General features: G+C 37.1%; 3 protein-coding genes across 3 annotated transcripts; all 3 read left to right on the top strand.

Moving 5' to 3' along the window:
* Window positions 1–803: 803 nt before the first annotated feature.
* On the top strand, window positions 804–5,689 carry LOC111234084 (5-hydroxytryptamine receptor 3A-like). Its single transcript, XM_022762040.1, has 9 exons — window positions 804–807; window positions 1,024–1,184; window positions 1,301–1,345; window positions 1,906–2,012; window positions 2,288–2,457; window positions 2,785–2,945; window positions 3,192–3,402; window positions 4,601–4,807; window positions 5,388–5,689. Exons 1-9 carry the CDS (start codon window positions 804–806, stop codon window positions 5,687–5,689), a joined length of 1,368 nt encoding a protein of 455 aa, XP_022617761.1.
* A 1,312-nt stretch (window positions 5,690–7,001) lies between these two features.
* On the top strand, window positions 7,002–12,781 carry LOC111233995 (5-hydroxytryptamine receptor 3A-like). The gene is made up of 9 exons (XM_022761926.1): window positions 7,002–7,056; window positions 7,780–7,943; window positions 8,146–8,190; window positions 8,345–8,454; window positions 9,167–9,336; window positions 9,634–9,794; window positions 10,547–10,757; window positions 11,826–12,122; window positions 12,576–12,781. Exons 1-9 carry the CDS (start codon window positions 7,002–7,004, stop codon window positions 12,779–12,781), a joined length of 1,419 nt encoding a protein of 472 aa, XP_022617647.1.
* Window positions 12,782–14,288: 1,507 nt separating this feature from the next.
* On the top strand, window positions 14,289–22,873 carry LOC111231016 (5-hydroxytryptamine receptor 3A-like). The gene is made up of 9 exons (XM_022757994.1): window positions 14,289–14,406; window positions 16,214–16,374; window positions 16,528–16,572; window positions 16,869–16,975; window positions 17,079–17,248; window positions 17,880–18,040; window positions 18,508–18,718; window positions 20,459–20,668; window positions 21,586–22,873. The coding sequence occupies exons 1-9, from the start codon at window positions 14,352–14,354 to the stop codon at window positions 21,909–21,911; spliced, it is 1,446 nt and encodes a 481-aa protein (XP_022613715.1). The 5' UTR covers window positions 14,289–14,351; the 3' UTR covers window positions 21,912–22,873.
* Window positions 22,874–26,287: the final 3,414 nt, after the last annotated feature.

Below are 26,287 nucleotides of genomic sequence, written 5' to 3'. Positions count from 1 at the left end.
TGATTTTATAATAATAATGATAGTAGTTTTGTGGCACATTAATGAATACTGTCATGACATGTTTATGAACTTTCAAAATTAAAATTTTAATAATTTAAGTAAAATCTTAGACCAAAAACCAGAAAGACTTGTGGGTAACACATAGGATGCTTTTGTTTGTTTGTTTGCTTGTTTGTTTATTTGTTTTTGTTTTGCTTGTTTCTTTACAAAAAATAAACAACTTTCAACAAACCAAAATATGTAACCAGTATGTTATGTTATAAAGCTGAGAGAAGTACAACATAGGTTAGAACTAGGGGTGCCCATGTTGTTTAAATATCAACCGCACTTGCGCCTATCTGAGCGCTGTGTGTGTGTATTGGTCTGGTATGGCGCATTGGTACCTTGAGGCAGCGGAAAGCAAGTGCCCCTAATGACCAGCAAAAACCTGGTGTGAGGTCAATGGCATAGTATTACACTATTTAGGGGTGCATTATTAAGATAGGTCTATGTACTGTTGCTCAGGAGTGAATGTTGCCAACCTCTATTTTACAGAGCTCCAAATCCTTCAACTCTTACTAAGTATTAATGGTAATTTTGGTTGTACTTATTAAATTAATTATTAAACAGCGTTCCAAATTGATAGTATATTACGAGACTTTTATCAGTGAACTGGCTATCTTGTCCCTTATTAGGGTTTTGCCCCCAAGGACAAAAAAGTTGTCGGCACTCACAGATAAGTGTAAGTCACTTTTAAAGTGCACAGCAGCAAACAGAAACAAATGCATTTCAGCTCTTGACCTTCTTCAGTCTTTCTGGGACACATGAGTATGAACCTTATTATATAGCAATTATTGAAACTTCATCAACAAGAGATAAATATTATCAAGAAAAATAGTAGTAGTAAAAAAGTAGTAATAACAATTAGTCATAAGAGAAAATATGTCAATTTATATGCCAAGCATATAAGCAAATAAATTTAAAAAATCCTACATTTATTTGAGCTATCTCATGAATTCATATTTTTTCTCTTTTTGAACTCAGGTTTTGTTGCAGCATTGAACTGTACCAGCCCAACTCCTGAATCTCTGTTTAATGCCCTTGAGAAGGAATTATTTCCTAAAAGACTACTGCGACCTGTAAAAAGGTTTTCAGATACACTTAACGTAACCATCAATATTGCTGTGGTGGGAATTTTAGGAGTGGTGAGTCCATGAACCATACAAACATCTATTCATGCCTGCACATAGCTTTTTCAACTAAGTATAATGTAACTGAATTTTATTTATCATTAAGAAATGTGAATATGTCTCATCTATAGAATGAAAAGACCCAGTCAATGACAACATTCATATGGCAAATCTTGGTAAGTTTTCAGAGCGCTCACAAACATGAATTAATCAAGACATTTTTCTAACAGTTCATTCAATTCATTCTGACAATGGAAAAGTGTTGAAACACAGCCTAAACATTACAATGTCTAATTATGATTATGTATTCTAAGTTTTTCAACATCAGGTGACAAATTTTTTATCAAACTGCCAGATGTTATTTTGGAATAAAACTGCTGCTGTCTGTCGATATTTGGTATTTTGCCATCTAACCATGGATCAGTTTGTCTCTCAGTTCTTTTCAACTTCTTTATTGACCATGGCTATCAGTCACGGGCCCACTGGTCACCATAGAGTGGGAAAGGCAAAGCATCTAAAGAATGTGTGGGATGGGATAGAATGAACATGGTTCTTCACCACACGGGGTGTGGAAACAACATACTACAAATGCTAGCATACTCAGAAACAGGGCCCTGTAGTCAAGACATCAGACAATAAAAGAAATATAGAATGTTTCCAGACTTGTCCAGAGACTCAGTTCAAATGTTTGCCATTTTCTTAGCTGTACATCACACTATTGTTCTGTTCAATGTAGGAGTGGGATATAGAAGGACTGAGCTGGGATGAGAAGGAATGTGGAACTAAAAGAATCTCTGTTCCCCGGGAAAAGCTTTGGGTCCCAGATGTCCACATCTCAGAATTGTGAGTTGAAAGGATGCTCAGTAGTCTGTGAACTTGTTTAACTTTCAACAAAAACAAAAGGAATCAAACCACATAGTGTTTTATCTTTTATGCTTCTTTCAATCCAATTTCTACCATTTTGCAAACACAGCAATGTACCCAATTTTAAATATGTGGTGGTTTAATTAAGCATTAGATACAGAAACTAAAAAAGAGCCATCTGAGTCGAACATCATCAGTATCCTCTAAAACATATATGTGCAGTTAAAATTTATTTTACTTTTATTTTTTTCTAGCATGGACGAGGACAAATCTCCGGAAACTCCCTATGTCTACTTATACAACACAGGTCGTGTTTTTGATGACAAGCCAATAAGAGTGATCAGTTCCTGCAGATTAGAAATCTACACTTTCCCCTTTGATTTTCAAAACTGCTCTCTGACCTTTGGATCATACCTACACTTTGGTAAGTCTGCCCAGAAAACAACACTAACTCAGTTTCATTACAATGAAGACAGTTTGCACTAAGAGTACAATGAAAATTGTCACTTGAATTTAATTACAATTTTTTCAGAAAGTATGCATTTATGCATTCTGTAAATGTAAATTGAATATTTAACACAAATTCAAAATCAGTAGAATAAAATAAATTCATTTAAATATTGTCAGCCTTGAACTTCCATTACCTTTAGCATTGACAGCTGAGCTCTACTCACTTGCAGAAAACCACAAGCAACATTCTCACAGACTGGGAATCAAATATGAACAATTTTTTAAAATTATTTTCTCCCAGCTGCAGACATAAGGATGATTCAAGGTTACGCAGCTGCAGCAATTCTTACGGGGTCCAGAAAAGTGATCCATACCAAAGGAGAGTGGGAGCTTGCAGATATCAAAATAACTCCATCTACCCTGGAGATAACTGAAGGAAACTACTCCGACATCACATTCTATGTGAGCACCTTCAACTAATTTATTTTGTTTTGCATTCTGTGTTCATATGATGACTATGACTATTTATCAGTTTAATCCCCTTATAATTCAGTTGTAATATCTTAACAAAACTGTGTGTAGAACTTCTATATCTATGTTTTATTTGTGCAAGAGGTCAATATTCCTGGCAAAGGTTTCATTGATTAATGGTGATATCATTAAGTCTGGCTTAAACCTTCAAGCTTTGTACTTATGTCCCATCCCAAGATAATATTGAGACGCAGGCCACTCACCTATGTGGTGAACCTACTGATCCCAAGCTGCTTCCTTATCACACTGGACCTCTTCAGCTTCCTGCTGCCTCCTGCAAGTGTGGACCGATCCGCATTCAAGATGACCTTAATCCTGGGCTACACTGTCTTCCTGCTCATCATGAACGACCTGTTGCCTATCACTGGGGAGACAATACCTCTCATGAGTGAGTGACGCCTATGATGTAAGTCAGTGCCGTGCAGTGACTTTAACAGATAGGCAAGCGACCAATTACAGCCCACAGTCCCCAACCAACCCAGTCCTGTAGTTGGGAAACAATGAGGAGAAATACAGGAACTTGGTTTGGGTTTTGAGGAGTTGTAGAATGTATTTACTGACCAATAGCTTAAAGTTCATATAGGCCTACATTTCACTGCTACCTTCACAGCTATACTGCTAAGTTCTGCTCTGTTCTGGTTGCCAGCCTCATTGCTCTCTCTCTCGCTCTCTCTTTAGCCCACTATGCACACAACCTACGTACCGAGATATTCCTGAAAGTAGCTGTGCTACTTGTGTAAGAATATGCCGTTTTAAACTACTCAAATGTACTGCAGATCTTGCATAGAGATGATAAATCACAGTGTAATTTGCTCGTTTACTTGCTACTGCTTCCTCATAACGCTTAGGAGGAGAAGACTGGGAGTGTTTTTCTAATGTGCAACAAGTTGACGCATGCACATAATTTGTGCAGTATCATAACTGATCTCAGATCGGTGGAAGCTGAGTCAATGACAGCTTGGCAAGCACACTGGCTATAGCTAATCACTCATCAAAGATTCATGGATTATCCTCGATGCACAGGCTCAAATGCCCAAATAATAATATAAGATGTACCTTTATTGATCCCCCCCATAGAGGAAACTCAAAACGCTGCATTGACAAGCTTCAGTCTTTGTCAACAGGACACAGCAACGAAAATGACAGAAACAAGAGATACAATGGCTGGTAATAAAGATAATAGCCTGCTGCCGCCACAAGTGGGCGCTAAATTATATGATGGATGCAAACTGGCAGTATTAGATCCTTTATGTGACAGAATGCAGTTTTGAGATCAGATATAAAGAGACGTATCACTTCCATTTTGGTATCGTTCTAATTGATGTCTATTTTTAGCCTTAACCGGTCAAGCACTGCTTGCCTTGCTTGCCCTGATGGCATACCACTAATATAAGTATATTTAAAATTAACCAGACTATAACTCTTATCTATCAAGATGGAAGCCACACTATTTCTTTTATATTTAAACTAGTGTTTCCTCTACACCAAACACCATTATTGGCTAATTAATAACGAGATAACTTCTACCCTCATAAAGTCTGAATGAAAAATATCTCTTCATTTCTTTCCTTTTTTGTCTACTGCAGATGTTCTATTCTCTCTCAGTCTCGCTCTGATGGTGGCCAGCCTGTTGGAGACAGTGTTTATTACTAATATCCAGTTCAGCTCCAGCCAGTACAGTGCGGTGCCTCACTGGCTCAGTGTCCTTGTGTTACGATATCTATCTGTTGTCGTTTGCCTCCCTTCAACAAAGAACAACTGCATCAAAATCACCATTCCACCACCTGCTACAGGTATAATCACATCACAATCATAATATTTCTGCTACTACTAATAGTGCTGCATCTTATTGTAATCATTTTGTTCCCTGTAAAAAGTGTAAATTGAGTGACAGTTCATTGTACAATTTAATCTTGGAAATTGTACTTTGACAAAATTATCTTCACTCAAGGTGCACTTACTGTCTTTTTCCATAGTGTATAACTGCATCTCATGCTCTTCTTCAGCAAATGAAGTTTGCTCAGTTGTCATTGGGTGGGTTGCCACCCACTTGTTTTTATGTGCTTTTTTAATTTGCCCATGAAAAAAAAGAAATTACAATTTGAAATTTAATAATTTTGAAAAATCTTGCAAAGACATCTAAATATCTCAAAAAACGTTTTTTACCCTTGGCTGAGGTAAAAAACATTGTTGTATCAAAGTGCAATGGAGACTTTGCAAATTAATCCTGATGTAAGTGTGACTGCTTTGAATGTTTTTCTCAGTTTTTTTTTCCTTCATTTTGATTAACAGTATTGGGAATACTACCTGGCTTTTTTTGAAAGCATGTGCCACATTATGTATCTCAGTATCACTACTCTTGATTTTTGACAGACCCAACAGTGAATACAAGTATGATTTCTTCAAGAGCTCTTCAGAGCATCTCTGGTGATACACCTCTAGAAAAAAACCCTCCAGATATGGCCCTGGATGAACTGAGGAAACTGAGCAGAGATCTCATGGCCATTCGCCTCCAGATGGACAAACACTTCCAGGGGAGCAAAACCTCACAAGAATGGCAAATGATCGGGGTAGTCATCGACCGTCTGCTGTTCGGCTTGTACATTATCTTCATCTCGGTCAGCTTTCTCACCATCGTATCTATCTGGATCTGGAATCATTCGTTGGAAGATTGACGTTAAAGAGAGAGAGAGTGTTCAATCAAACAATTATATTCATCAGCAAAAGTTTGACAGGACGGTAGTTCACAAATTAATGTTGTAGTATTTCTCAGTAGTTTGTGAGGAAAATTCAAAATTTGATGCAGGAGAAACAAAATGAAATGCAGAGAGCTGCATTTTGTGCTTTTTAGTTTTGTTTTGTTGTGTTTTCTATATAAGGTTTGTTTCTAAAAGTACATTTTTCTTGGTTTGAGAAATTTCATACAATACTTTCTGTCTGAGGATTATATCTAGAAGACCATATCGACCAAACTGCTTGTACAGTCATTAGGAGGAGGGGTGCTGCTTTAAATACTTTTTTAATTTGTATAGGTAAGTGGTAGGAAATTCAGTTAACCTATGTTTCCTTTTCCTTTTCTTTTATTTAAAATAAGGTAAGTCCGAAAACTTTGGAAAAGGAATCCTCTTGGTTTTATTTATTCCTGCAGTTTGTCTCTTTTGCTGTTATTTATAAACAATCAATCCTGCAATTAATACCCAAACAGCTGGTTTGTACCACAGAACCACAGATTTCTAAAACAGCATAAAACCAAAACTAAGTACATGCTTCAACAGCGCAGAAACACAGCACCTGAGAATGGAACAGAGCTCAACTCCCAGAGGTGGAGGTGTTGAAAAATAAAATGGGTGAGTGGTTACCGAAGGTGTGGAACAACAAGTTCCATGTTGTCCTGTGTGTGTTTATGATCCATCTGCACATATCACAGTTTTTTGTGTTTTGCATCTATTCATTCTTATCTATTTGTGAGGCTATTTATTTATTTTTAGAAAGGTTTTTTTTTGTTTTTTTCTCATCTATGGCATTAGCTTCCACAAAGTGGACTCTAGTCTTCCTGGGATCCACAACACTCTACACTCAATAGTATGAAAGCCTCCATTTTCTACTGTATTGGATGAAAATACATTATATCCACAATGGGGCAATTAATTGGACATATTTGTAATTAGTAAAGTTGTGTGTTTTTTTGTTGGAGTATAGTCTGCATGTGTTAGTGTGTGTTTACACATATGTGAATGAGGTTTTTGTTGCAGGTTTTTTCAGCGTTTGGGTTTGGTTAGAGTTAGAGTTAGGTTATGGGTTGGTGTTAGGCATGTGGTGGTTGTGGTTATGGTTAGGGTAAGTCTCCAGAGAATTAATGTTACTCATTACAATCTCCCCCCTTAAGTTAGAAAAACAAGTATGTGTGTATGTAAGCCGCCAGCAGTCAGCTCTCTTTGCTTTAGTCGGAGGTTGTGGAAGATATTTGGTCCATCAGAAACATCCAGCATGAGTCCATCTCAGCAGATGATCACCATCATCTCAGGTTTACTCTTAGTATCAGGTAATGATGACCTACTTTTGTTCACTTCTTTATTAGAGAGTTATGTGTGTGTTATTTTCTAAACTGATGCATGTTTACCTTAAAGTATCTTTCTCCTCATGCAAATAATAAGCAGTACAGTTATTATTTTAATAATAATTAGTGTAGTAGTTTATGCTGTTTCAGGTTTAAGTGACCCTTACAGTGCGATGATGATCTTTTATGTTTTGGACAGGGAGATTTGAATTGACTCTTGTCATTGTATATGAGGAGAAAAATCCCTGAAAACATTTATCTATCCACCATATTTCACTATTTATCCTCCAACTTACAAGCTATGCATGCCACATTATGTTGAACAAAATGACTTTCTACTATTTACCTTACACATCACAACATTACTCAATGTTATCTAGCTGTTTGGCTTCCAGCTTAATTCAAAGCTCATTTTCTGGTCTGTGTCCAAATAATTCTGGCAGACTTTTTGAACATATGATCATATAAATAATTCATATATTAAATATGCAATAATATACAATTTAGTAATTTAATAAATATATCATTGTGGTTTATTGGTATTTAAATTGTGCAAAGTACAGCATTAGGTTTACATGGTTTAGTATAGCTTTGTATTTATAAATCAGCTCTTCAAAAACTAATGATGGGAAAGTTTAAAAGTCCAATTAAGGTATAATTAAAGTGGCAGTCTGTGTTGTTTTATAAACCTCCCCCCTCTCTCGTCAGTGTCTCTATGTTACTGTAAACTGACTTGTAAAGAAGGCCACAGCGGTCCAACCTATGAGTCCATGCAGGCTGTGTTTGACCTACAGCCCTTCAGGCCTGCAGTGAACCTCAGCAATCCCACCATAACCAACATCTCTTTCACCCTGTATGCTGTCCTGGGGGTGGTGAGTCTATTCATGCTCTAAGAAAAATACCAAGAGCACTTAAATCCAGTCAGTCTATATACTGCATGTGCATACAGCCATCACTGCAATTCATATTACTGATTGCCATGTGTATTGTTTCAAATCATTGCATTTTTGACTTAACTCTAACCTGGAGGTAGTAATCAGCTTCAGGTTAACCTGTTGTTTACTTTCATTTTAGAATGAGAAGACCCAGATACTCACTACTTTCCTATGGCTGAGACTGGTAAATAGCACGGAAAGACAATAATGTCATTAAATCTTGTGCAATTTATCGTGTGCCTGTAGCCACAGCAGGAACAAGTACTAAGATTACAGCAGATAATTTAATTCTATGTTGGACAGGTAATCATGCATTCTTTTTGATTATTTTACTGCAGTACTGGCACCATGAGTTCCTGGTTTGGCAGCCAGATGAATGTGACGGCGTCACCAGGATTTCTCTCCCTGTGAGGCAGCTCTGGTCTCCAGACATTATCGTGTATGAGTTGTAAGTTGAATTCAGCTGTAAGTTTTGTTTTGTCTTTGATAAATGTGAGGGTCTTGTATACACAAACTAAATTGCTCATTACACAGTAGTTACTGCCCTGTGACAGACAGGCGCACTTACCACCCATTCACATCTTGTTAAGTGCCGGTGAAGTTAAAGCATTAAGAGCAGATTCTGAATAGAGCATATGCAAGTGTCACTGGTCCATGCCTCACCCCAACAAGGAACAATAAACCCCATGTGAGCCATCAGCTGCACGTAAGAGGTGTTGACACAGAACAGGATGTGAGGACATCACACCTCCTGTTTGATTCAGAGCTGAGAATAGTTCTGGGACTGGCAAAAGGCTCTCTGGTCTTGTTATAAATCATGACTGGATACAACCTGGTATAACAATCTGGAGATACTAAATCGAGAACTGCTGTGTCCTGCATCAGCGCTGCAAGTGGTGTTGTCATGTTAGGGAGCGACAGTGATGTCCATCAAATGTGGAATCGACATATTTCTAGCTCAAATCAGTCAGATATTAAAAACATGTTTGAAATTTTAATATGCAAAGTTAAGGGAGCAAAAAATTTGCATGAATTGTGAAAGTAATTTTACCTCATATTTTTGATTCCCCATGGTTCTCATTTAAATACCATCTCAATGTGTTTTTTCTGTCATTTTGTGTTTCACTTCTTCCTGACTCCTCCACCTCCAACCCTCCCAGTGTCGATGATGATGTCTCCCAAGCTTGTCCTTACGTCTACGTCAACCACACGGGTCACATCCGCTGGGACAGGATGCTGCGGCTCGTCTCAGCCTGTAACCTGGAGATCTTCAGTTTTCCTTTCGATGTGCAGAACTGCACATTTACGTTTGGCTCCTACATGCACACCAGTAAGAAAAGACTTATTAAAAATTACACAATCGCAAACATAAACTCATCAAGTCATAGGCTACACTCAGACACATAGAACCTAAAGTGGGTCAGAAAATGCAATTTATATTTTGGGGATTTTTTTGGAGGGAACAAAAATAAATACAAAAGAAAAAAAGAGAACAAAAATATAAATCACTATGTAATAAATCAGGCTCAGCCTTGAGCCATCTTGTTCATTTAGGTTATCTTAGATTGCAGTATAGAACTGTCTGGCTAGCTTTCCTTCTCTCTTATTGTGTTTTTCTTTTTCACAGTAAGAGATGTAAGGGTCAGTCCAGCCCTGACCTTTGAGGAGATGTCTGGAAACTCAAAGCGTTACCTGGAAGCCAGTGGAGAGTGGGAACTGGTGGACATACTGGGAGAGACATCTATCCTCCAGTTTGGGATCGACGAGTGGGACATCATCACCTTCTGGGTGAGGGAAATCAGTTTACACAGTGTTTACTACTCTAGCAAATATAACAACCGTAAATAAAACGTCTGCCTATCAGAGACAACAGTGGGCGAGTCATGTCACATTTTATATTGTTTGTAAAAGCCAAAGTGCATCTTTATTTGTAGCCTTATATGTAAAATGCAGACAGGAGCGTGGTATCACTCTTCTCATCTAACTCTCATCAAAAAACAAACAACTGTATTTCTCAAAATGTCAAATTATTATTTAAATCGTCTATAATCAATAATCTTACAATAAGTACATATCTTAAGTACGTATCAAATGACAATCAAATGACAAATTGAAAACAATGTAACAATGTGACAGGCGTCTCTCACGGTAATGAACCTGCTCCTCCGCTTGACTTTATGGAGCTTCAAAGCAAATTACCTGCTGAGTGCTAAACAGCAGACAGACACAGTTAAAGACTAGCTGGTGAACATAGTGTAGAATTTAGCAGCTAAAGAGTCAGATAGTTCCCTGGTAACAAAATTTACATCACACAAACCCAAGTGGACCCTTGTGTACTCGCGGCTGCGAAAAGTGTAACACTAGCTTAAATAAGCAACTGTAGACAAGTTTGCTAAATCAACTCTAAAAAGTTGACGATATGTCAATGTTCCAATACATTAAGATCCTAGCTGTCAAATACAAAAACACACGTTTTAAATTTGTGGATTACACGTCCACAAAGATGCATTTAAACTGAACCTACCTTTCTTGTCCACTAGGTGGTCATCAAGCGGCGTCCAGTGCTCTACGTGGTGAACCTGCTCATTCCCAGCTCCTTCCTCATGCTCATCGACATCCTGTCTTTCTACCTGCCCCCCCACAGCGTCGACCGCGCCTCCTTCAAGATGACCCTCATCCTGGGCTACACTGTCTTCCTGCTCATCATGAACGACCTGCTGCCCAGCACAGCAAACGGCACGCCCATCATAGGTCAGAGGTGATGACATGTAGAGGTGACATAACCAGGGGGCTTACATAGCCTGGGTTATTGGTTCCAGCACCACTAACAGTTACTGTCCCATAGTGACCAAAACAAAATCAAACAATGGAGCTTTAAGTTTTGGGGGGTTTTTTTGTGACAAACTACAAAACTGTCGGACTGCCTTAGTTTCAACAGTCGACTGAAACTAATCAAAATGGTCGAACAAAAAATTACAAAAACATTTCTCAGGGTTGTTCCAACATTTTCTGGTCAATAACAAAACTTTTACATCCCAAAAATTTTCATGAACCAAACAATGACATATTTAACTTAACATAACTTAACATAATTTAAATTTTTGGCATATTTTTGGTATTCTGTTGTAAAAAAGTGCTTAGATAGAACATATAATATATTTCAAAGATGTTTAATTTAGTTGTATCAACACGTCCAGAAGCAACTCTACATGGGGTTTTTTGCTCTAGTTTAGTTTTTCTCCAGTAGAAGAAGCAGTCTCTGTACAGATCCTGATGCCACACTGCTCTCAATGAGAAAAGGCAACGCCCAAATTGAATCGGTTTATTGTACTGTTTATCACTCTATAATTTTTTTTCTATTTTGGGATAACAGAAATTGAATTCTTTTTTTTTTTATGGACTGCTGAAAACTGGTGGTGAAATTTTGCAAGTCTGCCATGCAACATTGCAAATACTTATTAATAATGCACTGCAAAACAGCCTGAAGTGATAAAGTTGATAGTTTTCTGAATACATCAATATATTGTTTGATGCTCCATCACAGAGAGAGAAACTCAAAATGTCTGGTCCATTAAAACAAAAATAAAGAAAAAAGCTAGCTAGTGAAAAAGAGAATATACTGTATAAACGTTTACTGAAGAGTAAATATAGTATTTTTGATTAATGGTGAGTTTTAAAAGCTGGAAATCTGATTACCTTGCAAAAGAAATTGCTGAGTCAATGGAAATGACCAACAACTCTAATTAAAAATCTTAAAAGTTTCACACATGACCTCTCTAATCGGTATCCTTCAATGTTTCAACCTGTCCTTCGATGTAGGTATCTATTTCTCAGTGTGTCTGGCCCTCATGGTCATCAGTCTACTGGAGACGGTCATCATTACCAACGTTCTCCACCACAGCACCATGAAATATCAAGAGGTTCCAAACTGGGTGAGGGTGGTTGTCCTCAAACACATTGCCACCCTCATTTGCTATCGCTGGCCGGAGGACGTCCAGCCCCCGTCTGTACGACAGAAGGATAAACCTGAAAGCTCAAATGGCAGCTCAGTACAACCAGCCAGCCAGACACCTGCCCAGCACCCAATCAACAACGGAGGTACTCAAACAGACCCAGTAACACGATTGTTTATATTGTTTAATATATATATATATCTATATATAGATATATATATGAATTTGGCTTCATAAGTTGAGTTCAGAGCAACCTCCACCTTACAGCATCTTACTCCAGCTATTTGTAAATCCATTTTTAAGTTTGCGTGTGAAGTCCTTCAAGCTCCAAGTTCATAGAATTACTTGCTGGTTTCAAATGACTGACTTAAAAAAAATGTAAGGAACGTCTTAGTAAGCTAACATCTGTATTCTGTCCATTCAAAAGCAATCACGAAAAGCATACATAAATGTCACTGGGTGCAAATATTTAAGTAATTTCTGTTATAATTTAGTGATACATAATCCTCAGGAAGGTAAACACATTTGTTTTAACTGTGCTGAGGTTCAAACAGCAGATGCAACAGGTTTCTGGTGATCTCTCTCATCACTGTTCTCCTGCCAGGTATAGCGGCTCTGCCTGAACTGCAACAGATCTGTCAATACCTGGGTGACCTTCGCGCCCACCTCACCTCGCTGCAGAAGGAGAGCGAGCTGCAGGGCCAGTGGTGCCACGTAGGATATGTCCTCGACTTCCTGCTGTTCCGCATCTATCTGCTGCTCATCTCCTGCTACGCCCTGGTCATCATCTCCATGTGGTGCGTCTGGATCAGCCAGTCCTAACTAGACAAGGGCAGGGATCAATTCACTGTCAATTCAAATATCTGTATAAGTAGAAGGCAACACAAAGCCTCTGCCAATATTTATCAGTTATTGTTTTGTAATGTTAAAGTTTATTTTTCTGGGTTTGATTTTGCAAGGAAATACAATGTACATGCACTACTGCTGGTTTCGATGTCCTGTATGATGTACCAATATGTAAATGCAGTGGAATAGTGTTGGGACAATGACTGTATGATATTCATCATCATCAACAAGAATATTTAGCATTCCTATACGTTATTTGCTGTTGTATATAAGCTAACTTATCCCCAGCACCGGTAGCACCTCATCTTTTCTCTGTAAGTGTAATGAGTTCTTTGTGAAAAATAAAAATCTAAAATATCAAAGTGACCAATGTCAAACTACAGATCATGATCACTGTTACCACCACATAGAAATAATCTGACTACAATGTCAATATTTAGTGTTATCAGTGATAAGGATGTATGACCTGAACTCTACTATCTTTTTTTCTGAAAATTATTGAGAAAGTTGTTTTTATTTAACTCAACAACTTCCTTAATGTAAATGGCCTTTTTGGACAAAGTTCGATCTAGCTACCAACATAGCATCTAAGCAGTACTGATAGAGATATCAAATAACACATATGAATACAGGTTTACATAAACATTTGTTCAAGTACTGTTGAATCTTTGTGCATCCTTTTCGACTTCTATTAATACTTCCAAAGTAGGATTATCCTACCATCTCTAGAGTTGGATGATTATCTGGTATACTCATAGGCAGGGACTATGCTGTTGCATATGAGTGGGTTCCCTCAGGGGTTGATTCTTGGACCTCTATTATTCAACTTATTGCTTTAATTTATGATAATATGACATGATTGACCTTCTCTGTTATTCACCAGCTGGCTATGTGAGATGATAGATATGATAATAAGAATGAATTGCCATTTCATTTTCATTCCTTTGTTGTTTTATTGAGCGACCTATTATCATCATTGTGAGCATGTCTGCATATTGATGTTAGTTTCTGGTCAAATGTACAGTCTCACAAAGCAGCCAGTGCGGCTGCTGACTGTTTGTTTTGTTTCGGTGGCGCCAACTCATTTCTGAGTTGGCACAACAAATTTCACCACTGATAATTAAAGAGGCAAAGCATCATTTTCATACAGTGCCCTAGGAAGCAAATTAACACGACAACCAGCCAATTGCATGCTGCTGTGTTTGCCTTGGCCTTAGCTATCATTACTTCTAGTGAAGTTGTTGATGTATATAAATACAAATCAAACTGATGATGATTCAAAAACCTGTTGTACAATTCAAGTACTCATTGTGCAAATACAGTTATCACATGAGTGGATCTCTGCAAGCAACTGGGAGTAGGTTATGCTACCATTCACTATACTCTACAGTCAATATTGGCCTTCAGAGGAGGTTACACATTTCATCTACCTATGAACAAATTCAGGTTGCTCCAGCAGATAGTCTCAGTCTGATGGAGCAGACTTGACTTTTATGCTTTATAATCACAGGCACTTGACACAATAAACGTTTAAGTGAGGCTGAAAATGACAGAGGTAAAGCCCACTGAGCTCATCGTCTTCTGTTTCATGCTTCTTCACGGTAAGATGGAAAACATTTTGACTATCCACAAAATAAGCAAAGAAGATGATCTGTTAAGAGCTGAATTTGATATTTCTTTGGTTACTTCTCATCCTTTACAGTTGGAACCTCCTTCAAATAATAGTATAATAATAATAATAATATAATAATACTAATAATAAAGTTTTATCTAAAGTTTACTTATGGTTTGTTGTCAGAAAATGCTAAACTAGAACCTAAAATGAAACACAATAACACAATAATGCTTTTTCCTACTTAACACTTAACATATACTACACACACAGTACACGTAGCTATAAAATACAACAAAACAAACAGGGTACAGATTAATATATGTCTACTATTTTCTTAAATTACATAATACAGGTTTGACTAAATGATTTTAGGAACTACATGCTACATTAATAAAAACCGTTTCAGTCCTTGTTTCTATGAGGTATTTGTTCATTATTACCAGCATTTATTGTTTTTAAAGAAAATCAGTCATGTATCTGTTTAACTTAGTTATTAAAAGATTAGCTAAATGATCAGGTGCCACTGATATGACATATAAAGATATAACAAAAAAACACTGTTACCTATCTTCTAACAAAGCACCCTTTATAACGGGTTTATAAGTTGTAACTTAATCATTTATTTTGTATTTTAGAAGCATTTTTAGGTCTTTCTTATTGACAGTAGAGTGATATCAGGAAAAGAAGAAGACAGATATGTAACGAAGGTCCCTGGTTGGACTTGAATGTTGCAGTTCATGGTGGCCATCTTAACCCCTAAGCCAAATGTCACCATACTAACGACTATATTATAGTTAATATGTCATTTACTAATAATTTATGAACCATTAATAAGAACAACTTTTGGGTTGCCAGGTTGAGGAAAAACCTTCTGGCTGGTGTTTATTAAGCATTAATAAAGCCTTTAGTTACAACTTATAAACCCTTTTTTAAAGTGTCTGACAGACACTGATGTGATGCTAAAAGCAGATGTGAGTTTTCAGATGTTTTCCAGTAATATGTGTTTTCTCCAACCACACTACGGAAGCCAAAAAACAGCTGCAGCTGCAATCATTTAATTTTATCCTATTATCTTTGGCTCTTATGTTAATTATCTCTCATACTGGATTATAAGAAGCCGAGAGGAGTCAATGGGGTGGCCATGATCATTTCCAGACCCATAACCAAAAATCTAATTTTCCAATGCTCTGTGCCCTGGATGCGACACCCACCCACACACAATTATGGCATCTATCTGGCAGTTCTTCAGGCTAATGATCCTGTTATCTTGAGAAAACAACTTTGTTATGAAAAGATAATTCACTGATCTTATTATAAAAGGTTGAAAAGAAACATTTCAACTGCAGTCATAACTGAAAGATCTGTGCCCATACCAGGAAAAATATCTTAACTGAACACATCAGTGTTCTGTGAAAGTTCTGACGGGCAAGTGATAACTTTTTCTTTTTTTCTTTTTTTTTTCAAGTCTGTGTTTTTCTCATCTGTGAAAACAGGTGAAATGGCTTGAGGCCTTCAAGGTTTTATGGACAAAAGTCTCTTGGGTGAATGTCCTATATGTGAGTCATTCTTCCATTACAGCTTTTCCCTTGCGAGGATGTTGTCCCTCTTTATACTCTGTCACCTGACTTCTTAAAACATTTCTTGCAGAAAGCCTTCACCAATTAAAATACATGTCTAGCCAAAAGAAGAAACAGATCAGAGTGCATGGAGAAATTAGAAATGATGAAAAAAAACAGACATGCACTGTATTAAATGTATGATTTTTGTTTCCTACTGTCTTTTTTTAAACTCAGGTTTTGTAGCAGCATTGAACTGCACCAGCCCCACTCCTGAATCCTTGTTTAATGGCCTTGAGAAGGAATTATTCTCTAAACATCTGCTCCGGCCTGTAAAAAGCTTTTTGAATCCAGTTGACATATCCATCGCTATCACTGTGGTGGGAATTGTAGGAGTGGTGAGTCTACACAAGCACCTATTGCAATTATACCTTCACATAGGAATGCATAATGTTTTCAAATAAGTTTTTAACAGTCATTGATTTAGACTCATTATCAAAATTAATTAATTGCCAGCTCTATAATTAACATAAAATATGTTTCATCTTTAGGATGCAAAGACCCAAACCCTGACAACAGTCTTATGGCAAATCCTGGTAAGTTTTAAGAGCGCTGACAAAAACATCATAGATTTGGAAGCGTTTATCTATTGTATTTATATTGTAGCATCTTCCTAATTAATCTGATTGCATTAGTGGTTGTTTGTAGCAAAGTTAGCCAAACTGGGGGGGGGGGGGCGGACGGACGGACGTCAAAGTCTGAAATCTGCAGATTCTACCAGTTGTTTTCTCTCATAAATCAAAGAGATTTAGTTCAAAATGATACTTACACACCTATTGATTTAAAATGATTAAATTATATTATGATATTGGTATTGTGTTGTTTAATGTAGGAATGGGATATAGAGGGACTGAGCTGGGATGAAGAGGAATGTGAAACTAAAAGAGTCTCTGTCCCTCGGGAAAAGCTTTGGGTCCCAGACGTCCAAGTCGCAGAGTTGTGAGTTAAAACGATGTTCAGTAGTTTGTGAGCTTTTTCAAATTATTGTTCAATTAATCATTTAATAGTTAAACTGTTGTAATTCTATCACATTCTTTTCCAGCATGGATGAGGACAATTCTCCCTCAACTCCCTATGTCTACTTATACAACACAGGTCGTGTTTTTGATGATAAACCAATCAGAGTGGTCAGTTCCTGCAAATTAGAAATCTATACTTTCCCCTTTGATATCCAAAACTGCTCTCTGACCTTTGGACCATACCTCCACTTTGGTAAGCTTTGAACTGCATGACTCATACTGTTAAATATACAGTACAGGATAAAATCCAGATTTGTATACTACAAATGTTGACTGGAGATTAACTCTGATCTTTTTTTTGTCAGTTGTTAATCTAACTTGAGGCATACAAGTGTTGGTAAAGAAATATGAATATGATACAAGGTTACACTAAAACACTTGCATGCCTCACATTTAAATAATTTGACAAATTCAACTGTGAAAAGCCCTTTTTAGTATCAAAATATCCCAGTGCATTTGGCTGGATATATGTAAATTTATATGAATGACTGTGTTTTCAGTGCTGGCCCGATTGCATTTAAATTTTAAAAGTCCAACGTGTAGCCTTTTTACTCAAATATTGCTGGCTGTTTCCCTGTGGTTTCAAGTCTTTATGCCAAGCTAAGATAAGCAGCTGCTTGCTGTAGCTTTAGATTTACTGTACACATGTGAGAGTGGCATGGATATTCTAATCTAAATATCAGGAAGGAAGACGTGAGCATATCTTATAAAACACTGAACTAAAACCACATTTACTTTAACAAAAGCTGCCACAAATCACAGATAACATCACTTTGGGCATCTAATGACTCAAAACAGAACTGTGCTGTTAAATGTAATTCAAGCTACGGATGTAAGGATGGTTCAAGGGGCCACAGCTGAAGAGATCCTGCAGGAGTCCAGAGAAGTGCTGAAGACCAATGGGGAGTGGGAGCTGGCAGACATCATTATAGCTAATGTTGCCCTGGTGTTAAGTGAGGGAGAATATTCTGAAATCCAATACTCTGTAAGCACTTTTGAATGTTTTACTCATCACTATGATCACCTATTTTGAATTATAATTGCTGATCAACTGCTCATCTGCAAGCATACATAGACTATATACAAATGTTCATAGTATACTGTTCTTGTGACCATTATCTTTTATTCTTATTTTTTTTTATATTTTAAGAACAGAGGTTTAACCTACTGAGACCAAGCAGAGTATCAAGGCTGCCTATCCCAGACCTAACCAGTCTGATGGTTGTAATGCAGAAATACCTCTTGGCAACTTTCCTTTTCATAATAATTATACCTGTATTTCAGGATGTATGCAGTGATAATTTGCTGAAGTAAAAATGTGAAGATGACTCTAAAAATATCAGCTTCCAGTGGAACAAGAGACCTAAAGCAAATGCTTTTGCATGCAAATTCAGAAAGAAATGAAAGTCCAAAGTCTTGATTTTACCAACTGTCCCTGTGTCTCTTCCCAAGATCATTTTAAGACGTCGGCCACTCCTCTATGTGGTGAACCTGCTGATCCCTAGCTGCTTCCTCATCACATTGGACCTCTTCAGCTTCCTGCTGCCTCCGCAAAGTGTGGACCGATCCTCCTTCAAGATGACCCTCATCCTGGGCTACACTGTCTTCCTGCTCATCATGAATGACCTGCTGCCTATCACTGGGGAGACAACACCTCTCATCAGTGAGTGACACCTGTGATATTTTTGTTTCAGAGGTGAAAGAACATACATGCTTATTTATTAAATCCACTGTTGCACATGCGCATTCAAAACTAAGAGCTGCTTAGTTTAACCACACACTCTTTGACTGCTAACTGAACAACTCTGAACAAGGGTGGAAAGTGTTTATTATTAAATTTCTGGATAGAGACTATTTGTTGATAGAAGGTAGATATAATTAAAACTGAACTAGGATATTGTTTCTGGAAAGAAATTTTGTTTAATTTGTTAAATGTTATTTTTTAATTCTGTAAGCAGCACAAACTTCACCTTCACCTCCAATGTATTGGCGTGGCAGAGAAATCAGAGACTTGACTACAGTTTATATTTGATGATTAGTCTTTTCTGCAGGGTTATCAGAATCTGCCCCATCATCAGTTGCAACTCCAGCTGTGATTTTCCACTATAGTTTTCCACACACACTCATGGAGACAATTATATTTTAAAACCATTAGCGCCCAATTGACCAATTTACGTTTAAAAAAATTGTACTTGCCCTCAGAGTCATATAGTGGTACAGCCTGAACATGTATACATGTCCCACTTATGTTTTTGATTCAGAGTGACTTACGTTTCCTGAAGCTGTCATCAGGCTCAATGTCCATCGCAAACAAGCGTGCAAAATCTGCTTTGAAATCACAGAAAAAAGACGCTCCTTTTAACTCCAGAACCTGCCTGAAAATCATTAAGTTTTTAGTTTTATTCAGTATCAAAGTCTTTTAGTGACAGTTGTCTTTACGTCCACGTCTACACTGCAAACAGGAACAGCTAGTGGCTAATTCGGCATACTTTTAATGGCGCTAATTTTGTTAAATGTGAACAAATATCGGTTAAAAACATTCAAGATGTATGCCACAGCTGACTTCCTGGCAACGTTACAGCTACTTCCCGTTTACGTCCCCCCAAGTCCCCAAATTATCGGAAGTGTAGTTCCAAGACTTACAGCGTAATTAGCCCCCAAATCAAAGTAAGACAAAGAATAATAACAGGAGTGATAAAAATCCATTATTATTATTCATTAAGGTTGCAAAGTTTAATTATTTTTTTTTGACAGGAATAAGGCTCCGAAAGCCCCATTGACATGATTCTTATATTCCTGGAGGACTGCACTCTGCTCTAGCCATTAATATACAAATGTGCCCTGTGTTCAAAACCTGTTGACAAAAAAATTAAATTTGTGTGGGGTGATGGGGGTGTGCATGAACATGGATTTCTTAGTTTTGTTTCAGGGGAGATCTTCAGTGTCAGACCCCTGCACTAGAAGCCGGAGAGAAGATATTTTTATTTCATAGTATCTGTGAAACAGTAGTTAATACCTTGTCTTCTGAAGAAACTGGATCATCCCCAGCAGTTCTACAGCCTAAATGCCAGCCTGGCACTGGGCTCCACCCTGAATAAGAAGACTTAATGAGTGTGTTGGCTTTAGTATCATGGTTATGGTTTCATTGTTACAAAGGCACACCTCATTGCAGATGATCAGAAACCGTGAAACTGCTGCAATTGTGTATTCAAGGAGATGAATAACAGGTTCCTCAAGTTTTAATGTAAACATTATTTCCTGTACACAATCATAATCAAGATAAGACTGAAAACCAGGATAGCAACATGTAAAACATTAACAATATTTAATGAAAAGTGTACTGAACCCTTGCTGTCGCTGCTGCTGTCTCTGTTGTTGTTGTTGTTGTCGTTGTTTCCTGCAGATGTGTTCTTCTGCATCAGTCTCGCTCTGATGGTGGCCAGCCTGTTGGAGACAGTGTTCATCACTAACATCCAGTTCAGCTCTAGCCAGTACAGCGCAGTGCCTCAGTGGCTCAGCATCCTCGTGTTACAATATCTAGCTGTTGTCGTTTGCATCCCTCCAAAGAAAAAAAGCAACCGAACTACAGTCTTCTTCAACCCATCTACTAGAGGTATATCATTATTATTATTGGTAGTACTAGTAGTATTGACTTTAACAATAAAAGACTTGAGAACTTTAACCAGATATTTGATTTAGTTTGACCCAGCTGCAAGGGATTGATTGGGTTAGGGAAACCTTTGCAGTATATTTTGGACAAAATATTTTATAGAACTACATGTTACGGAAAACTAATATGTAACATCTTTGTTTATTGTTGTAGTATCTGTTGAATAATTTATACAAACTATGAAAATTGCGGAAACCACTCAAGTTTGTCACTGATCTATAAAATTTGCTTTTTCACTTTCTTTCAAATGACTTTTTTCTACTCATGTCAGTTATCGTTTCAATAACACACAACAAAGTGCCCTGAAATAATGACAATCACACTTAACTAAGATTCTTAGATTCCAGTTAAAGACTGGTTAAATGTTATTTGTTGCCAGTTTAACTGATGGTTACAGGGGGTGTATTTCTTCAGTTAGAGTTAACTGGAAACATCCATTTATTTTACTACTTAAAGTAGTGGCATTCACAATACTTGTTGTAGAGCTGTTAAATCTGACTGAAGTTGCTGGAGAACTGGAGAACTTAGTTCAGCATCACTTGAATTTTCAATTCATGAAATATTCATGTGTTTATTTTCCTCCTAAATACAAATGTATGGATATATAAACATGTTACATTAAAATCACAATTCTCCTTTTATAACAATCTTACTGGGTAACTGGTAACTGCACACATAACGTTTCTTTGGAAATGACTGTTACTTATGCACTGATTTCAAACAGTTGTAGAACAGTATAACTACATTTGAGGAGTCCTGATGTAAAATTTTGATCGACGCCAGCCAAGACTAATAATTTTTTTTATGATTAGTAGCGTTATTTGCATAAATTCAAACATATTGTTTTTTGTTTTTGACAGACCCAGCAATCCACACAAACAACAGCAACATCTCAGTAATTGATCCTCAGGGTATGTCCGATGATATACCTCTAGTGAAACCCCACCTGGCCCTCTCGGCTCCTCCGGAGCCGGCCCTGGAAGAACTGAAGAAGCTGAGCAGAGATCTCGTGGCCATCCGTCTCCAGATGGACAAACACTTCCAGGGGAGCAACACCTCGCAGGAATGGCACATGATCGGGATAGTAGTTGACCGTCTGCTGTTCTGCCTGTACATTATTTTCATCTCTGTCAGCTTCATCACCATCATCGCAATCTGGATCTGGAACAACTCGTATGCTACATGATTAACCAGCAGGTTACATGTACGAGGAGCTCACATGCTGTGGGCCAGAGTGGTACTTAGCTGCTTAACTCTGTCAAGGTCAAAGTTTGGTAGACTTATATTTATCAATGTTTTTTCTTTTTAAGATTATGTGAAGCAGTGGTTTGTTCCAAAATTCGGAAAAAGAAACTCAAAGGTTTTATATTCATACTGCATTTCACTTAGATTCCCTTTGCATCAACAACTTCCACAAAGTGGCAAAAGCTGCCGAATCTAGTGTCCAACCCGCTCTTGTAGACTTGAGCAGTTAGTGTCTCACGTATGAAATATGCCAACATACAGTGCACTTAACCCATGCACACGTCTCTTAATATTGCTTCAGAGCAGAAGATTATCCCACAATTCACCTGAATCACACCAGTCCAGTTGTTGGCGGTAATCCACCATTACACTGGTTTTAGTTTAGCTGTGAGAATTATCACAAATTTGATGTCAGTGTATATATAAATAATAAAGGAGAATCTCTATGGTTAATCCTGTATATTTGCTCCCTTTGTGGAAATTAAGTAAAACCAACAAAACATCTGAGCTTGATAAAATCATGTGTTTGTATTAACGAGAGCCACAGGATGTCCTCATTAATCAAGTGGCTCCCAGTGAGCTCTGGCAAGGTTAGGGTAACTGGCATGGACCCCTGGTCTGATGGCAAGTACACAACTGTCATTAGAGTAGCAGGTATATGGTCATTAATGATGCACTCCCAAATTTCATGTCAATCTATCCAATAAATGTCAAGACATTTAATTTCACTTGAAACCACAAATGTCAATGTCATGGTGTGAGAGGAAAAGTAAAGAGATCAACAAAGTCACTGGGATTTATCCACTGGGGACCGTGAATGTCTGTACAAAATGTCATGGCAATCCCTCCAATAGTTTTTGATATTTAACAACTGATAAAAAGCAAAATGAGTACTGCTAATGAAGAGGAATGTTTATCATTTAGTCACATTTGTGGTTTTAAATTTTGATGATACGATCAACCCCTCTGATTTGTTTTTAATGTCATATTTTCATTCTAAACAGCTAGGTTTTATACCAAGTATAATTATTTAAACAATGGATAAACAGTGAACCAGTGCAGCAGAAGAGTCCAATGTTGCTAACCACTGTGAAGCTGTAAAGATAAATCTCTTTTTAAAAAGCCAGTCAACATCCTCAGGGGAAAATAAAAACCTCAGCCTGTAATGCTTAACTGTGTTTTACACTCTAAATAAAATTAGATTTAATTGAATGTATTTATAATTACACCAACAAACTTAATAGTTTTAATGGAGGAAGTAAATCCACATTTGTCTCCAGTCTGTGTCCATGTACAGCACTAAGTCAAGGGGAAAGTTTCAATTAATTTTCAAGAAATCTTGTAAAATGTTATACGTTTATCCGTCTATGAACTTTATGACTATGTTTTGGTTACAAGGCTTCAATGTTAAAACCACATTTACTCTTTTTAAAAAAAATTCTAAACTCATTACTGTATACTGTCAGATACTTTTTATTGTATTCTGTTTACTACAAACCCCAAATCCAGATCATTATCTACAAAGTATATTTCATTTTCAATAGGCTACAGGCAGTAATATGTTTTTATGACACCAGTAGAAAAATTTCCCAGATCCTCCAGATGCTCTCAGGCCACACAGTTTACATTATGTTATTGAGGTTGAAGTTCTGCTGAACTGACTGATGTCAGATTGTATCCACAAGATGGAGCTATTGGTCAATTGTTGAAGGTTTTAGACACTGAGTAAAGTGAACTGTGGGCTGTTAAACAGTTATAATTGTATTTCAGAAAGAATAGTCCACAGAAGTGATTTTTACACATTAATGCATGAATCATTATAATTTAATATTGTGCTGAAATGGTCCAGTCTACATAATGAGTTTTATATAAATACATTTTGATGCTTCTGCTCTTCTAAAGGTTTATGTACAAAATACAAAGAAGGCCCAAATCTGTCTTTTTCCTCTGTGTTCAGCATGCTTTGACAACAAATAACGTCAGAGCTGCCTCACCGCTTTCTGATTGTAGCACACATTGCATGTTTATGATTTTGGGTGATTATGAAGTTTTTTTCTACAAATCTTGTTGAAAGTTGGGGGGTATTTGATCAGGGTTTATCTGTAGTGTGGATTTAAGGACTAAGTAGTGTTACTCTCTTGAGAGAAAGAACTTCAAATGTAGGTTTAAAAGAACGTCTTTTTCACTCAGCTTTAGTTTACAGCTGAAATTATCAATCAAGTTTTTATCAGTTTACCTGCAACTATTTTGATAATGAATTCATCAAGTCAACATTAAAATAAACTGAACCCCTTCAGTTTTGGACTGTCGGTTGAAAAGTCATATTTGGCTCTAGGAAATTATGATTCACTGTTTTCTAATGTTTTATTGTCTAGAAAATTAAGTGAGTAAACAGCAGATTAACTGATTATCGAAACAATTGTTAGTTACTTCAGTTTAGCTTTAATTAACAAGAAAAACTCAACTTTTCTATCAACACACAAAAACAAAGACTCTTATGAACAGTCTAACCAGTCTTTTATTGTCAACATAAGTACAGAACAAAGGCAAATTAACACAAATAATAATCATAATAACAATAATTAACATTTTTAATGATAGACTTTTTAATCTGTAGTGCACTTTAAACCTCCACACGCCTCCATGTTAAAGGCAGTCCAAGGACAAACAATCTGCTGATCTGAGGAGGTTTTTTGGTGGAGTCGTTTGGTCACTTTGTTCAGGAGTCATGAAGTGAAGAGTTCAGAGTTTCCTTTTAAAAGCAGCCTGCTTAAAATGAAAAGACATGGGTACAAGTTTATCTCTTCAATGCTCATCTGTGAGGGGTAAAGGGCATGAATATCACATATATTGCTTTAAGTAGCATCTCATGAGGGTGTTCATCTCATCAGGAGTTGTACACATAAAAGCAAAGCCTGTTGAGAACGGCATGTACCCTGGTGCCTAATCTGTTAAAAAGGTTTATACGTATAAAATTTAATTTGGGACAAAAATCCAGGAAAAAAAAAAAAAAAGAAATCTAATATTTGAAATGTTTGGTTCAACCAGCGGAGTGCAAATTTGTTTTCCCACATCTTTCTTCCTATCATTAACCATGGTATGAACATGTATTCAAAAACTCATCCGATGAAAAGAAGCAACCTAACATTTTTATAAGTAACACCTGAGGCTGCTGGTTATTTTAACTCACTGTAGAAACACCACTTGTGCACACTTAATATGAAGCCCTAAAAGCAAAGTCAGTCACAAGATTTTTTTTTTTTTTTTTTTTTTAACTCTGTGGGAGTTACAGTCCAGATATGATTTTAACAAGTGAAAAAAAAAAAAAAAAATGTAATTAGATCAGTGGTTCCCGACCTGGGGATTAGGACCCACGAAATAGTCCTAGGAAAAATCTGAGGGGTCCCCTGATAATTGAAATGGCAAGAAAGCTAGAAAAAAACATCACCGTTATTTCAGATTATACTAATTTTTCTTGTTAGATACTGGGCACTTCTTTGAACTTCTAAAAATCCCTCAAATAAAACAAAACAATCAGAGATGGAAAATGAATTTCAGTGAACTGGCCCCAGCTACACATTAAGCATACAGACATGAGAGTGGTATCAATCTTCTCATTTTACTTTTGCCAGAAGAGTAAAGGAGTATATTTCCAAAATGTCAAAATATTCCTTTGAGGGGTCACAAGCCAAAAATGTTAGGAACCACTATGCTAGACTACTAAAATCTGTTGGAGAAAACCCACTTTAATATGAAAGATTTCAGTCCAAGAGGTGATTAATGCTTCTGCTTCACTTTAAGAGTATGATAAACTGATGACCTCTTTAAGTTTGGACTAAAACCCTTGACAATATAGTGCAACCCAGGTGACAGGAGCTTCATTAAAGAAACAAGGACAATTCATGGTATAGGTTCATGTTCTCACAACAAGCATCTGAAAAATCCCCCAAAAGAGTGACCGTCCCGACTCACCCCTCCAACACAAACAGACAGGATCAGTGCAATTAACTGGACTCTCTCTATTATTTCAAAACCTACGATGTTAGAAAACAGGCAAGTGCTGATTAGGCTGGTGCAAACCGTTTGTGCATGGCTGCATGTACAGCAGGTAGACGTGTGTACACACACACACACACACACACACACACACACACACACACACACACACTCACACTCACACTCACACTCACACTCACACACAAGCACTCATATTCACACAGCACTTTCTAGCAACCACACTCACACACAAAGCAGCACAAAAATGGAGCATTTTAGTTTCATTAAAAAATATTTGCAACACCGACTCTGAAACCTCTT

Source organism: Seriola dumerili, unplaced genomic scaffold (genome assembly GCF_002260705.1).
Source record: "Seriola dumerili isolate Sdu_G_001 unplaced genomic scaffold, Sdu_1.0 BDQW01000002.1, whole genome shotgun sequence".
Classification (NCBI taxonomy): Eukaryota; Metazoa; Chordata; class Actinopteri; order Carangiformes; family Carangidae; genus Seriola; species Seriola dumerili.
This window is presented reverse-complemented; position numbering and strand designations above follow the sequence as displayed.